This window comes from Amblyomma mixtum, chromosome 8, assembly GCF_055824585.1.
Source record: "Amblyomma mixtum isolate Tamu chromosome 8, ASM5582458v1, whole genome shotgun sequence".
NCBI classification, from domain to species: domain Eukaryota; kingdom Metazoa; phylum Arthropoda; class Arachnida; order Ixodida; family Ixodidae; genus Amblyomma; species Amblyomma mixtum.
Genome location: NC_143019.1, coordinates 81701835 through 81718323, shown reverse-complemented (window position 1 = coordinate 81718323; position 16489 = coordinate 81701835). Strand labels below are relative to the sequence as shown.

Genomic DNA, 16489 nt, shown 5'->3' with positions numbered 1-16489 from the left:
CCTCCAGAAGTAGCCTTGGAAACAAATTTTGGCTGTCCAGACCTTGCAGCAGTGATCTTGGAAACAAACAACTGAACTCTAATTGAAATAAAGCATCAAATTTATGATCACGAAACAGGTTCCGGACCGTCCAGATAGTGATAATTCGCGGGACACATGAAAGGCATCTTTGCACCTCTTCTTGTGCCCCACAGCAATATCACGTGCTCGACCAACGCCGACTTAAATGAGCTCCAACGAGTACTTACATGAACAGCAGTGTCGTGAGAACTATGACAAGGAACAGCAGACCCGCTGTCGCCGACATCCTTGTTTCAATTTTTCGTGTCCAACCTTGAGATCCGAAAAAATCTGAAAAAAAAATTACACGACAATAACACACCTGATGCGAAAATTCTGCGAAAGCAGTTAGAATTACTTTCGATGATTACATTAATGTTTCGACCCTAATGCATGATTTGACTCTAAACCAAGGCTTTACACGCGAGAGAATTTTTCTGGACGGTGATGGCGGGTGACGGCCTTCTACCAGAGGTGTAGGGGGGGGGGGGGGGGTGACTGGTTGATGGCACTTACGGAGGGTATACTTGGTTGGGTGGGAGGTGGATAGCGCCCATGCAGAGTAAATGTGGGTGGGTGTCGGGTGAGGAGAGGTATCACAAATGGTGGCTGGTAGGCAAAAGGTGATAAATCGCTTGGGTTGGAAACTTCATTACTACACACAAAAAATTCATGTGGGAATAGAAAGGGCGGGGGGGGGGGGGGGGGGGGCGTGTTGGTGGAACATTAGCACTGATTTCGCGGTAAACTGCCTGTCTCTCAGGAGGACTGAAACTTCGCGCTTTTGAAGCAACACGTAAAAGATCATACAAGAAGCAGCGTTCGTTCACTTGAGCCAGAAAAATTTAAAAAAAACATTACCTGTGCGCGTCTTATTAGTAACACGTACACGGTAATGAATTATGGTGGCTGATTGATTGCAGAGATTATTGTACTCTACACGTACCTGGCAGGTTGAGTTTGAATCACACCGCCCGTGGCGGAGTTCTGAGTGTTGGTGCAATACCCACATCTCAGTTCAGTTTGGTTTATGGGGGATCAACATCCTAAAGCGACTCAGTCAATGAGGGCCGCCGTAGTGCACGGCTCCAGAAATTTCGAGCACTTGGGTTTCATCAACGTGCGCTGACATACACGGGCCTCTACAATTTTGCCTCCATCAAAATTCGATCGATGTGACCGGGAACGAACCTGTGTCTGTCGGGTCAGCAGCCGAGCGCCATGACCACTGAGCCACCGCGGCGGCAATACCTACATTAAGAAAAAATTTCATAATTCTTCCAGCGTTTTTAATCAGATTAATCAGAACATTCTACTTACCTAAGCTTTATAAGACAAAAAATATGTATGTTTTATACTAAAATTCTAAATTTTTTCTCGAAGGCGGTGACGTACCTTAAGTCTTGGTATTTGTAACCTGGCTAATTTCTGACAGTTTTATTCTCCTAACTATACGTACTACATTTTTTTCCATTTCATTGTTAGGTTGACATGAACACACTTGATGATGCTTAAAAATAAAGAATTTTCCGGGCAGCGCTTTTCTATATTGTATATATCACCCTGAAGCCCTGTATAACCCGTCCCATTTCTGACAACGCAGTACAACACACAACCTTTCGCATACATTCACATTTTAGAGGTTATGCTATTTGGGGTGTCGTAAATAAAAATAAGGGTCCAGAATCGAACCCTAGAGGACGCCAGATTTAAGAGAGACCGAAATCTAACAAGTGTCATTTAATATTACCTTCTGTTTCCGTAAAGTTAGTCTGCAGTGCAAGCGGTAATAGTTTCAACAATGCTAAGGTGTCGAAGATCTTGCATTAACTCCGAATTGAAGACAGTATCGAAAGCCCTCTGGAAATCTAAAAACAGTCACTATTGCCCTAACCGTCACTCAATACAGCTGTATCATGATACAAGTCTATTAATTTAGTAGTGAATCATGCGATACAAAGGCCACCTCGTTGCACGAAACATAGAGACGATCGTCTTGTGCGCGGTCGCCCGTAAACACCTGCGTACAACGCAGATTTCTCCACTCTGCATTCAACGCACCAGCGAAAAGCTCTAATCGCCGCGACTGCTTATACCGAGCAGCGAAAACAAACAGGCAAAACAAAAAAGAAGAGAGGAAAAATCCAAACAAGCGCAATGAAAAAGAAGCGAAGATATTTCGTTTATGTATATTCAGTTTAATTTATGACCAGGCACCGACTCCGCAACAGCTATACACGCTTGCCTCATTAAATGTGCACAGCACGGCAGAAGCTCGAGCTGCTGCCAGTAAATCATATTCGCCAGAGGTGTTTGCCCTTGGAAACACTCGTGTTACATGTGATGGGTATTGCAATTGGCGATGTGGAGCAAGTTTATAGTTTAGTTTATAGTTTATGGGGTTTAACGTCCCAAAGCGACTCAGGCTATGAGAGACGCCGTAGTGGAGGGCTCCGGAACATTCGACCACCTGGGGTTCTTTAACGTGCACTGACATCGCACAGTACACGGGCCTCTAGAATTTCTCCTCCAAAGCGATTCCAGCCGCCGCGGCCGGGATCGAACCCGCGCCTTTCGGGTCAGCAGCCGAGCACCATAACCACTGAGCCACCGCGGCGGCCGGAGCAAGTTTCCGTTGCTTCGCAAAACCGAAGAGCTTGTTTCTATGGGCGATTAGGATTGACATCCTGAGCTCTGAAAAGACCGCGACGAATACGGTTCTTCACCGCGGATTCAGGGAGACTCTCGAATAACCTTTGGAATACCCCGTAATAAGCGATATGCGTGTTCGTTTATGTATCAATGAACGCGTGACTATTTATTTCATCTTTTTGTCGCACGTAAGCCGTGGGGAACGAAATAAAAAGCGGTTCACAATGGCCGTTTAACAGGCTTCATCACCCGTAGATGTTGACAAATCCAGCAGCGACAGTTCATGCATTATACAAAAATGCCAATTATATTACAGGAAGCCGATGCGCCAGTAAAGCGCGCCGTCAGCTGTCGCGGGCATTTGTCTAAGCACCAGAAGCAACGCGAAGGTCTGTCGCGGGCAGCACAGGAGGCGGTAATCTGACAGTGCTTTGCCTAGACGCGGATGAAATCGCCGTAATTGAGGCGAGTTCTAGCGCGCCCAGCCGCTGTAACGTGGTAATGTTAAAATTCGCGGGCTTTTTTTTTTGCTTGCAAAATAAAAATGGCTAAGCTAAGGATACCGCGTTGGAAGCATATTGGTAAGACCATTTCCATGGCCTCTAGAACTATCGTATTCACATAGTGTTTAAACCCAGATTTAAAAAGTTTATTCATTATTGTCGGCGAACTGACAAAAATTAAAATCTAGCCGCTAATTTAATTACTGACAAAATTAACTTGATTTTTATTCATTAAGCATTGCACTTCTATAAGTAAGACATACTTTATTGATTGGCTTTGTACATTGCAAGAGTCTAAGCTTATCGCGCCCTTCAGTATCTTTTTAGAGAAGAGTACACCTCATTTTCATCGGTCGGGTGAAAGGAGAGGAATTTTGAAACTCTCTGAGGCAAAAATTTCGACAAGAACTGTCTTTGAGGGCGACTGCCAACTGCAGTTAAAAAAAGGTATTTAATTTAAAAGCATTGGTCAAACAGCGTCGGCTTGGCTGAGTACCTTCAAAGGTCCAATTTGTAACATTGTATGGACGTGTAACATTATTTAAAAGCAGATTAAGGCGGTTCTATTTTCGTTAAAGATTACAGTAGAGTTCTCTATCAAATAGTTTAAGGCGGTAAGCTCAGCTAATTTCATTGTTCAAATGGTAGCGCTATAAGTTAAAAGGGGCTAACAGTACAGTATCCTAATTTCTATTTTTTTTAGCTAACATCCTGTGCTACTTACTTAGAAGTAGTATAAGTGGCTAGTACATTCAGTGTTTCGTTGCGAGTGTTTTTGGCACTTTTACTTCAACAGTAGAAAATATTTCTGGTAGACAGTTAAAAAGAGCCTTCAAAATGCACTGTAACAAGTATCCGAGTCAGAAAAAGTTACAATAGATTCCCAATCTACTAAATTTATGCAACACCAGAATGCTTCGAGATTCGTTTGCCAGATCAACTGAATACGACGGTTAAAATAATGTGCTAGATGCGATTGTTTCTTTGTGAGCAGAAAAATAGGGAGGTAGTCACTAATGTCTATCGCCAAGCGCCCTGCGTTCAGATGCACATAGTTTTTGATAGAAAGGTTTTCATAAAAAAAAGATTTAGGAGTTATGCGTGTAGGGCTATTAACCACGTTTGAGAAGCTGGCCGGTTGAATCATTATCGTTATTTCTTGTTGAGCAGATTTGTTAGCGCTCATGTATATATTGAAATCATCCCTTAAACAGAATGCGGATATGTGGCCAAATGCGGATATTTGCCCTAGCATAATATCAATTGTCGGTTGGACATACTACCTATTAGGTAGTAGCGGGCTATCACAAAATTACCACCCCAAATTCTTCTCCTGTTTAGCTCCTACGCAAGCATCATACGAATCAGGTTGTCCTATTAACCGCTGTTGCTCACTTTGCTTAGCTCGGTGCCGCCTTATTAGCGCCCCAGGTGCTCGCCTGGTTACCACCGGCTGTACCTTTGCTAGTAAACCACACGGTTGGCAGGTGACCAGTGGCGCAGTGGCAGAAGGCAGGTGCTATGGCAAGTGTTGGCATCGGTGGGACTTGTGCTGCTTGGGTTGTGTTGCGACCCGCGTTGCTCTTCTCGAGCAGCATCTCTAAATTAAATAAATTTCCGCCTGACATGGTAGGCAGATTTCCCACCACCCAGTGGGCACGTGAGCAGCCTGCCCCACAAGACCGGCTTCAGACAGACAGACGGACGGACGGACGGACGGGCGGGCGGGCGGGCGGACGGACGGACGGGCGGGCGGGCGGACGGACGGACGGACGGGCGGGCGGGCGGGCGGGCGGACGGACGGGCGGGCGGGCGGGCGGGCGGACGGACGGACGGACGGACGGACGGACGGACGGACGGACGGACGGACGGACGGACGGGCGGACGGACGGGCGGGCGGACGGACGGGCGGGCGGGCGGACGGACGGACGGACGGACGGACGGACGGACGGGCGGGCGGACGGACGGGCGGACGGACGGGCGGGCGGACGGACGGGCGGGCGGGCGGGCGGACGGGCGGACGGACGGACGGGCAGACGTACGGACGGGCAGACGGACGGGCGGGCAGACGGACGGACGGGCAGACGGACGGACGGACGGGCGGGCGGGCGGACGGACGGACGGGCGGACGGACGGACGGACGGACGGGCGGACGGACGGGCGGACGGGCGGGCGGGCGGGCGGGCGGGCGGACGGACGGGCGGGCGGGCGGACGGACGGACGGACGGGCGGACGGACGGACGGACGGACGGACGGACGGACGGACGGGCGGACGGACGGGCGGGCGGACGGACGGACGGACGGGCGGACGGACGGACGGGCGGGCGGGCGGACGGACGGACGGACGGACGGACGGACGGACGGACGGACGGGCGGGCGGACGGACGGGCGGGCGGACGGACGGGCGGGCGGGCGGACGGACGGGCAGACGGACGGGCGGGCAGACGGACGGACGGGCAGACGGACGGACGGACGGGCGGACGGACGGACGGACGGACGGACGGGCGGACGGACGGACGGGCGGACGGACGGACGGGCAGACGGACGGGCGGGCGGGCGGACGGACGGGCAGACGGACGGACGGGCAGACAGACAGACAGACGTGGACGGACGGACGATGCCCAAATGCGAGAAATGGCCACTATAAGCGGTAACGCCCTTAAAATAGTTGGCCATTTAGCACTTCTAAGCTCGAAATATTGTGCGAAAGCAGTTTTTTGCAGGTGGACATCGCAACCACGTACTCGAAAGTGGCATTGAGGTGTCCCCTAACCTAGGGAGCCAGTTATGCGTCTCTTCAACTTTTAATAATCTATGACAAATACCAAGTACGCCAAGTACGCCGGCAACCTTTGCTCCAGTGTTGCGTATCTGCAGCAACGTTGTCAACGGCAACGCGTATTGCTCCAGTGCCGTGCTTCTGTCACAGCGTTGTCCGCGCCAATGCATGAAGCCCAGATCTATCTGCCAATGCCTGCCACATAGCTCGAAGCGCGAATATTAGTTTGATAGTTATTATTAGTTGATGAAGGAGGCGATGCACAGTGCACAGCGCGTGTGTGTTTCAGTTTAACACAACGCGTAATCGGCTCCGGCGATCGCCTAGTGCTCTCGAGCAGTGGCCAGCAAAGCTGATCCGTTCGCGCTTCCGTGGTTTTGAATCCCAGTCGTAGATATTCATTAGGCTTGTTTCTTATTTATTTAATTTACTTGGTGAAAACCTGAAACACCGCAAGATCTTACTCGGGGATTACCGATCGGAATAGTGTAAATCAGTTTCACTGTAAACTGCACGAGAGCACTATGCAAACGCCGCAGCCGATCACGCCTCTTCTTGTTGCCTCTGAAGCAATGCCACATACCAACGGTAACCGCAACACACTCCTGCTCTGTCCATTGCACGTTGTAGTCTTAATCAGCTGTCATCTGTGCGCAAAAGCCACGAAATTAAAATAAACGTTCTTAAACTACCTTTCAGGGTCAGTGTACACCTCAGTCGCACTTTCAGGTACGTGGCGTTTGTGTCCACCTGAAAAAAGCCTGCTTTCGCACAATATTTTGGGCTTAGCAGTGCTAAGCCGTCAGCAAATTTTTTTCGATTTCCAGCGCATGTCGAAGTTTTGTTTTGGAGTCGTATCTAACCACGGTGTTAGATTTGCCACAGTTGCGAGTGGATACACGGTGGCAGACTTTAAGATCCAGGTCCTTAATAGGTTCCTGAACTGTATCCCCGCGCTCTGGAAGAATCCCTGCGGCATTGTCATCCCCTTTTTCTACGCTTTTGAATTTGAATGTTTAAGTTCTTATAAAATTGTTCCTTTTCAATAAGCTGCATCTAAGGATCCCGAGATCTGTGTTCCAAGGTTGACCATCGAGAAATAGGCTCCTATTTTAGGTTCGCTAGCTTCAAATTTTTGGCTATTTTAACCTTAAACTTCCTGATTCCTCACTGTTCTTCTTTCAATCAGTTTCCTTTGCTCATTTGAAAATCTTGCGGATTTCATTCCTTAGGCCTCGTTCGATATACACTCTTAGAAAAAAGGTAGTAGCACTTACTAACTTTTGGGGTAGTAACTGGTTGTCACATATGTTACTACCCAGTTAGTAACTGCAGTTAGTAACGAGAATGTAGTAACGACTGCTACCTGCAGTTAGTAAAGGGAAGCTAGTAGTATTTACTAAGAAAATGTATAGAAGTCGCATATGCTGCTAAATTCATCATATGGTGTGCTGGCGTGGCTTGTCAAATTTATGCGTACTCGAAAAATAAAAAAAGCTTCACAGTCGACTTGACTAATTCCGGAATCCAGACAGAGCTATCAGAGCGTGCTGGCCGTAAATGGCACACTTAGGTTTAAGCTTATCGCGCATTACATGTACAAATTATGCGAGGTGGTGTCATCAACAACCTTAAAGTGCGCACACAAAGGTTCAGAATGCAGGAAAAGCACAAATCAGAAATAGTCACACTCACGCGCTGCGCGTGCACATGTACGGAAATCTCTCTCAGTCTTATATACTCCGTAAATCAGACTCTTATTTACGGGCTAGTGGCTCTTACCGGTTGAGGTAAGATACTAGCGTTAATTATGAAGTAGAGATTGTAGAAACAGCTTAGTCTAACCAACCATATACCCTTGCAGAAATTTTTAGTTACAAAACCAATTGTAAGCACGACAATCTGTGTCAGCTTATATTCTTTGAATTTATTTTAGGGTTAAAGGAACGGTTACTATCTAGGTAGTAACTAGCGACCATAGTTAGTAAAAAGGTAGCAAGGGCTATTTTTACTAAGTATACCTTGAAAAAGGTAGTAAACAGCTGATAAAAGGTAGTAAAACGAAATCAGAGTTCGTAACTGCTGCACTTCCTACTTTTTCACTGACTTTTTTTTTAAGAGTGCAGAACAAAGTAGGCTCTTTACTTTTCTTCGAAATTCTTCCTTAAACTTCAGTACCACGTCGCGGAATTCCTCTGGAAATTGTGTAATGTCCTAAGCCAGCCCAGCACACAAAAAATAAGACACTTAAACCTTGCAGAAGCAACAACAAAAAAAATTTAAAAAATTTGCGTTTACCAATACTAACCTGCAGAAGGAAGGGGGCGAGCGCGTTAGACGTGTCTTGCAAGCTGTTATCTAGGCGGCGAAGTGGCGAGACCGGCTGCCGAGTGCTCCTTATATTCGAACCTTTCCCGGCCTAAAGGGGGCAGCACTGTAATTTCAATATGGCTGCCCGAGCGATGATCCCGCGGCCACGCTAGCCTTGCATTGCACTGGTTGAGAAGCTGCATTAAAACGTTCTGGCGAGTATGCTGCCTTTGGCGGCCCTGTTATGCGCTGTGGCTCAAAGATATGAACGGCATCATGTGTCATCGCACTAGCGGTCTGTGCGCAGGCATTGCAGGCGCGATAAAAATCGCGCAACACATGTGACTCGTTTGTTTTGCTAGACATTCGGCTGAAGATAGAGTGGTCCTTCAAATGCGGCATTGCCGAAGCGGCTTGGAAACGCTCGCTACCCGCACGACGAGTAAACACGAATAGCGATAATATTAGGCTCTACTCTGATTAATGTTACCCGTGGACTAGCATTTCAAGACGTCTCAGTGCGCGTCAACGCCCGTAGGTGCATGTGGACTTCTCCGCCATAAGCCTCGTAATTCACCTCACGTCTGCGAGTACTCAAACACTTGTGGCTGCCGAGTCTAGCTGGGTCTAGCGGGTCTAGCGGGGTCTATCGCAAGAAGAAAGAATAATAATCAGCGACCCTTAGCGAAAAAAGGCCGCGCTAAAAATGCATTTTCCAACATACCGCAATAATTTCATACTAATTTTGTGTTGTTTTGCCCCTATACTTAAATAACGAAATGAATGCTTTCTAATTGTGGTAGAAGTAAAACTGCGCATGCGCGAGGAGCAAGTGACGTCACTACGCACAGCTCTCGTGCCTCGCCGCGCGTGCTCGCTTTCCTTTCCTTAAAATGATCGGAGTGTAAAACGTTGACAATGTCAACACCAATGAACACAAAGAACGCCGATGGCCTATGGCTTCAGGGCCGCATTTCTGGCACAACCTTGTCAATGCCTGCAGCTCACATCTCTCTCTCATCAGCCCACGGACCTATAAGCACGATTCAGGCGTCCACTGACCCACGCAGCCATTATGCGCACTTCCTTTCCTCAAAATGTTCGGAGTGTAAAACGAGGTCAGCGCCAACGCCAATGAACACAACGAATGCCGACGGATTATAGCTTCAGCCCCGCGTTTATGGCACAACATTGTCAATGCTAACGCATGAAGCACACACCTGGCACTACCGCCACTGATCTTAAGGGGACAGTGTAGGCCCTATACCTCCTATGTATTAAGCATGAAATGCTTTTAGCGCCCGTTGTCGGCAGTGTGGTGACGTCACGCCGAGACCGAGAGCCATCATCCAGGCACTGAAACCCACTCATCCGGGCATTTAATTCCACTGATCCGGGCTCTGAAACGAGAACATCCGGGCACCGTACGAGACTTATCGAGATTCAACGAGACTCTCTAAGCTCTCCTACGGGACCGGCATACAAGCGCCGGTTGCTCTCCAAACGAGTCACAAAAAATAACTGCTGCCAGTGTCTTCTCAATGTTTATCAAGATATCAGTCGAGCTGTGCATTTGATAATGCACGGAATTAAAATTTCCGATTTCTAATAACACGTTCAAAAAGCACTTAGATGCCACAGTACACTACGTTGTCATACGTGATCTGTTAGGGGCTTTGAGAGACGGCCGCTTAGAGAAATTTAGCTCCCGTTGTCGGCAGTGTGGTGACGTCACGCCGAGACCGAGAGCCGACATCCGGGCACTGAATTCCACTCATCCGGGCACTGAAACGAGAGCATCCGGGCACCGTACGAGATTTAACGAGACTCTCTAAGCCCTCCTCCAGGACCGGCATACAAGCGCCGGTAGCTTCGCGCCGAACGGGTAGTGGCGTTCCTCTCTTCCTGTACGGTGCGGTTCGGGTGTCCACCGAGATGATAGAGAACTACTGCGCCATTTCCTTTCCTCAAAACTCGTTGCGATCAAAGGGCAAGGCATTGCGCCGGACGGGTGGTGGCGTTCCTCCCTTCCTTTACGGTGTGGTTCGGGTGTCCACCTAGATGACAGAGATTTACTGCGTCATTTCCTTTCCTCAAAAAGCCTTGCGTTCAAAGGGCAAGGCATCGCGCCGAACGGGTGGTGGCGTTCTTCCCTGCCTATATCCACCGAGATGACGGAAAATTACTGCGTAATTTCCTTTCCTCAGAAAGCGTCGCGTTCAGAGGTCAAGGCATCGCGCCGAACGGGTGGTGGCGTTCCGTGGACTGCCCGGCAGCGCTACAACACGCTGTCGCGTTTCACTCCTAAAGGCGAAGCTTAAGTCATCAATTAGCAGTTAATTAATTAGTCATTAATCAGTAATTAGTCACTAATTCGTTACTGATAAGTAATTTGTCATTACTTCGTCATCAATTATGTGTGACGTAATTCAGTGGTAACGTCACCAGTGTCACATAGGCAAAGTGGTGCGGAAAACGCTTTCGCCTCTATGTACTTAAGACAGTTTCGAACGCGTTGCATGTAGTACATTCTTGTCAATCCTGCGTCTCGTCGTGTCCGCGTACGCTTCGTGTTATGCCCGTAAACATTTCGTGCTTACTCTATTCTCGGTTACGGGAGAGGTAGAGATTTTTTTGTTCTTGTTTTTAGTGCACCTACTCATTTTTCAGGCAAAAAATGGCCAATGAATAGCTTGTGAAACAAAATCCCTTGAACTAATTCTAATAATTCTGGTTCAGTAGATGTCCCCCAAGGCTGCAATAGTGATGGCAAAAAATGTTCCTAGCTGCTGCGGCTCCAGAGAAAAAGGGGCAAACGCTGCGAAAATCGACATTTCGAGATAAATATCTTTGAAGTAAATAAAAACGCTTTATTCCAACCCTCCACGCTATAAATACTTGCGGATGTATCAGATCAATAACCACCAGCTTCGTAGCCACCTCCAGAGTCAATCTTTATCTTCTTCGTTTGCTGCCTTGCTTTTCGGGCCTCTTCTGTAACCAGCTGTGCAGCCCTGTATGCAAAGTACAGTCGTCGCTCCCAGCAGCTGCAGCTTTTCCTATGCATCGTAAACATTTCATGCTTACTCTACTCTCGGTTACGGGAGAGGCAGAGATTTTTTCGTTTTGTGTCTTTCTCTTTCACAGTACCATTTCAGTTGTTTGCATAAGGTCGAATTCTACCTGCCCCCCCCCCCCCCCATCACTACCTGGAGGTTATCTGCCACACGTCCTTTTCTGAATTAAGTGGACTAAGAGTAGACAAGAAGAACCTGTACTTTGTTGCTCTGTGAAGGTACCCTAATGCAGTCTGGCACTTCAAACAGTTTAAGATTATGTCTATACATCATTGTAATTTTGCTGAAACAACGACCACAATCGAAATAAAATTGCCGACGTTGCCGACTGTCAAGCAAAATAAAGGCAGTTTTCTCGTGATCTCTCTCACCGAGTTCCATCTCCCGGACAACCGTTTTCGCTCCATCTACAAGGAATGCGCGGCGAAGAAGAGGCGCACAACCATGTCGATGAGCCGCCAAAGAACTTAGTGCTCTTGGTTTCGTTGTTCATTTGGTGCTACTCAACACGGAATTGTAGTGCTCCTGCGTTTGCTTTCAAAGGCTGCACAGGTTCTTTGCCACCACTCAGTGGTGTCGTCAAACAGAGTACTTTTTACATTTTTAGCCTGGGTGACTTAACGTTTCTACGCCCCCACCTGATAAGCAGTTGACGGGTATACCAGCACAATTGTCAGTCTCAGTTCGGTGCATATTAATAGATACGGAAAGAAGGCCGCCGCTGTAAAGTTGTGCAAATCTCCTAAGCTGGTCTGTTATGCATTCGGAATGCGCTATGCCGATAATATAAGGTTGTCCTGATCCTGCCACGCTCTTAGGGCATCTCTGAGGGGGCTGGTCAGAAAAAAGAATGGTTGACCTGTGAGAAATTGTAAAACAGCCTGTTATCGTGCATTCGGTGCAACCTCTATTCTAAGGTGGTATACATCACCAGCACATTGTGCATATATATTTTGGAAACTGGTGATGCGTCTTGCTATGTGTACGCTTCGTTATAGTAAACACGGTGTGTTCTTTGAGTGTCACCTTCGCCGTTGTCAGGAGCCCTGCCACTGAAAGAAGCAACGGTGTTCAAGCCGGGTGGAACGCTGATTTTTTGTCAAGCTGACTTTGGAAAACGTGGTTATCCCGGAGCTTGCCTATATAGCAAGCGGTGGTATTGGCTCCGTGTTTAAGGAATGCGGCACGATTAATAAGAATTACGTTTAGGATCAGGTCAGCAGGGAAGGGGGGGGGGGGGGGGGCAATCTTCCGGCGCTACGACGGCTTCCACATTAATACGAGCTTTGAGTGCAACTCCTGCCGCGTATTCTAAAGCTAGCGTGATAAGGTGGCCTTCGTGAAGGCGCATATGGGTTGCCCTAAAGGTCGTGACTATCAGAAACAGTGCTTAGGGCAGAAAAGCTGACTCCCCTTATCTTTCAACCAATGCAGTAACCTTATGGTTGTCGATAGAATCTTGTAAGTCACCAGCTCATCACCCCGCCCTGCACACTCGTCCTTTTCAGGGGTCGGGCCAGAGCTTCGTCGGGTGTTCGAGCAGTACCCTTTTAATAACTTACCGATGTTGACGCAGCTCCATAGAGCCATCTCATTGCCGTAATCTCTCTGGAAGACAACCCTACCCCTTGCACTAGCGGACTTCCATAATGGCCACTAGATACCTGCAGCTTCTCATCAGAACCATGCTAAACTCCCCAAATGAGCCAGAAGCAGGGACATCTTGTGAAAGTGGGCCCATTGCCCCCTCCCAAGGCTCGCCGCTAGAGGGTCGATTCTCTCAACGGCCGTTGCAGCTAAGTGAATTGTTAGTGCGCGGAATTTGTGGATACCGCAGGCCTTATTCACTGGCCTGAGGGGGAAGGGACCAATTGTTTGACCGCAAGGCACCGAGTGTTTGGCGTTAATCGCGCCTGCCTATCACGGTAGTTCCTAGCTTCTTTGGAGCATATGGTCCAAAAGTCCAACAGGCGTAGTCAAAAACTTCCCTCTTTCATGTGTGAAAGAGCAACTCGTATCGTTGAAATGTTTCGCTGTACGAAATTGGTGGAGTGTACTTTGCGCTTGTGTGAGTTAGCGACCTTTATTCACTAATGGATCGCGTTATATTTAGGAAGATTCGCAATAAAGAGTGAGTGAGTGAATCCTTCTATCGCAGCGACGGCTCAGTGGTTATGGTGCTCGGCTGCTGACTCGAAGTCTGGGCAGCGCTCTCATTCAGCAACCACCTCGAGCCTTTATGACTTGCGCAGTGCAAGTCATAAAGCAGATGGCGGCACTGCGCATGCTTTATCCCGGTAAAAGTTCTGCTGAAGATAGTTGATCAAAAAACATTTGAATTCTTCCCCCGCAGATGACTGCATTCTTTTTTCCTCTTTTCCTCGCATGCAATGTGATCCGGATGGATACGGGACAGAGTGTAAGCACGGCTGCAGGTGTCATCGCCACGCATTTTACCGTAATGCGGGACTATGCCTGAAAATCGGCATTCCGCTGCCTAATGGATACGAGTCTGTTGTCCGTCGGCGCCCTATACGAGTATAAACTCCTTTCCATGTTCTTCATTTCCGCCCAATAAATTACTTTTGTAATCAAATAAAAATAATTTATTAAGCATTCCCTGAAACATATACATAGGTGACTAAAAGCAAACTAACAAAAAATACAAAGATGCAGGAAGGATCATATTTATCTCCGGTTGTGCACTCTGGCAGGCTTTGGCTATGCCGTAATAAGGAAAGTAATGTTCGGAGGTTCGGAAAAAACGGTAGGAGGGAACATTACACGAAATCTGAATCATCCCTAAGGCCTGTGCACTTCACGAACTGCATGTAAAGCCTTCTAGGCTTGTCCTGCATTCAATTAATTTTCGTATGTACTACTCAATATTTCACGATGTTGGCGTGGTGTGTAACGGAACAAAATGTGCCGCTGTAAATTATTAGTGATAAGAATGAATTTTATTGGGAGAAGGGCAGCTAAGGCCAAATAGGGGCGTGTACAGGATGTTTTTGGTCTACACAAGATGGTGTCAAAGTTCCATTTTTCAAGTTCACCACAGGAAGCTAAAGAACAGGAGAGAGAAAAGCTTGCGCGGATTGGAAAGTCTGTAGTTACTCGGCGGCATTCTGATGTGCAGGTATGCAGCTGCACGGCGTGATACTAAATAGGCCGAATTCGCCTAAACAAGTGTACCTTATGATTCTAGTCAACTGTACAGAAAGGACAATCTAATATGTGAAAAGGATGCCAGCCGGCCATAGTGTCGTGTGGAGCGAGAAGACGAATATTAAGGTAGCGTCATTTTCAGAGAAGAGAAGTAGTCACAAATGAACATATGTTCACATGTCTTGAAACCTCACTCACCCATAGATTAGGCTCCGAACTGAGCTCGAAAAAAGAACGAAAACATTTTAATACACCTAAAGCCGTTTTCCGGCACAAAAATCAATGCACTGAGGCGTGGTATCGTGATCGCATCGTACTTAAGTATTCTTTTTTTTGTTATGATAGTGGAATGAGCATAACCACCGACTGTGACGACCCCACATACTGCGCAAGTCCACACGGAACGGAGAGGCAATGTGACACCGCTAGACTGAGTCGGAACAAAACAGATTAGTCAGAATTCCATACCATCGGATACACGATGCAGAGGCTGGGGTTCCCAAGCTTACATGCAGCTGTGTTGGCGCCGTAGTCTTCGTCAGGAGGAACAGAATGACTGTGGAGTTGACTTTGTTCGTTCTTTCAGGCTCAGCTTATGCTCATTGTCTTGGGCGCTTGCGGTTCCGGAGAACCAACTGCCCAGGGGAGTCGTCTAGGGCCTGCTGACCAGCTTTCTTTGTTTTTTTCTCGTCCGTTCGGGCGATCCTTCTTTCTAAGCTGGAGCGTCTCTCTCGTCCTCCTCTAAGCGCCGGCTCCTGCGGCATTCATCTTCTTCCCCAGACCTCCCGCCAGCATGGGTCTTTTTCCCCTCCGGCCGGCTCCCCGTTCACTCATGCGGGATGTGCTTGACCAGTGAATGCTTGTCGGCGTGCGGATAAAGATGACAGCCAGGCTGTCGGCTTTGGGGACCCTAATGAGCCTTGGCACATGACACCCGACGATCAAGTGCCTCCAGAGTACCACAAAGGGAAGATGTCGCCGGAGATAGAGGCCCTCCGGAGACGCGCATCGAACTGTCACACAACCGATGCAAGTACAAATAGAAGTGCCAGTTGATCAGTTCTGGGGCGTTGGATGCAGTGAATGGAGAGTGAAACTCCCATAAAGAACGGCATTCTGGCAAGAAGAAAGTTCGGTGCGAGTGCAATACAATTTCAAAGATAGATTTCGAACTGCAGATGAAAGTACTGACCAAGTTGGGTGACGCACTCACATTGCTGCCGCTCCACATGGGTAACGAAGATAGCAAAAGGAACAGGGGAAAGGGGGGGGGGGGGATGACGGAAGGGACTGCATTCGTCAGAGCCTCTTCGGGGCGTCAAAGACCCCCAAGCCACATGTAGGCGCAGCTGTACGGTGCTTCATGCGCACAATCTATGTGTCTTGCAGAAGCAGCTTCAGGCAGCCCTTGCTAACGAGGATCCTGTATGTTAGCCTAACTCCGCCATGAGCATAACCGTACGAGGCCTAATGGAATGTGAAAATTTAGAAAGTAGAATATTAACTTGTTTTATGTTTTTCCATGTTCGTTTTCTTTGTATACATGAAAGGCATGTTGTAGCAAGTGGCGATGTGTAATGTCCCGCCAAGACGCACAAAGCCTTGAAACGGGCTCAGAATTCTAAAAAAAAGCATTTTGGGGGTAGTTAGCTGTAGGAAACCGGACAGTTTATTCCCAACAACGTGAGGCAGTCTTTGTCAAAATAGTTAGCGTTTAAAGAAACCTTTCTGCAGACGGTGTTTATTATATTTTTTTGAACTTACGTGTCTATTTTCCTAATTTATGCATTGTTTGCTCACAAACTATTTATGAGGCAATAAAAGACTTATGCCTTTCTTTTCATTCCTGCGGTAGCAGCCAAAAATTAGAAAATAGAGCATAAGGTTCGTATAACTAATAATTAAAGCTTAGAGGCAGGCTCTATCTGTTATAGGTACAA

The 16489-nt window shown here is 47.9% G+C and overlaps 1 protein-coding gene across 1 annotated transcript in view; it reads right to left on the bottom strand.

The window, feature by feature from the left end:
- Positions 1–348, bottom strand: part of LOC149333195 (cytochrome P450 3A1-like) — a 44392-nt gene extending 44044 nt beyond the window's left edge. Inside the window, exon 1 of the mRNA XM_089557675.1 lies at positions 249–348. Within this exon, the coding sequence (XP_089413801.1) occupies positions 249–307 (59 nt within the window). The 5' untranslated portion in view covers positions 308–348. The remainder of the gene's footprint in view (positions 1–248) is intronic.
- Between the last annotated feature and the right edge of the window lie 16141 nt (positions 349–16489).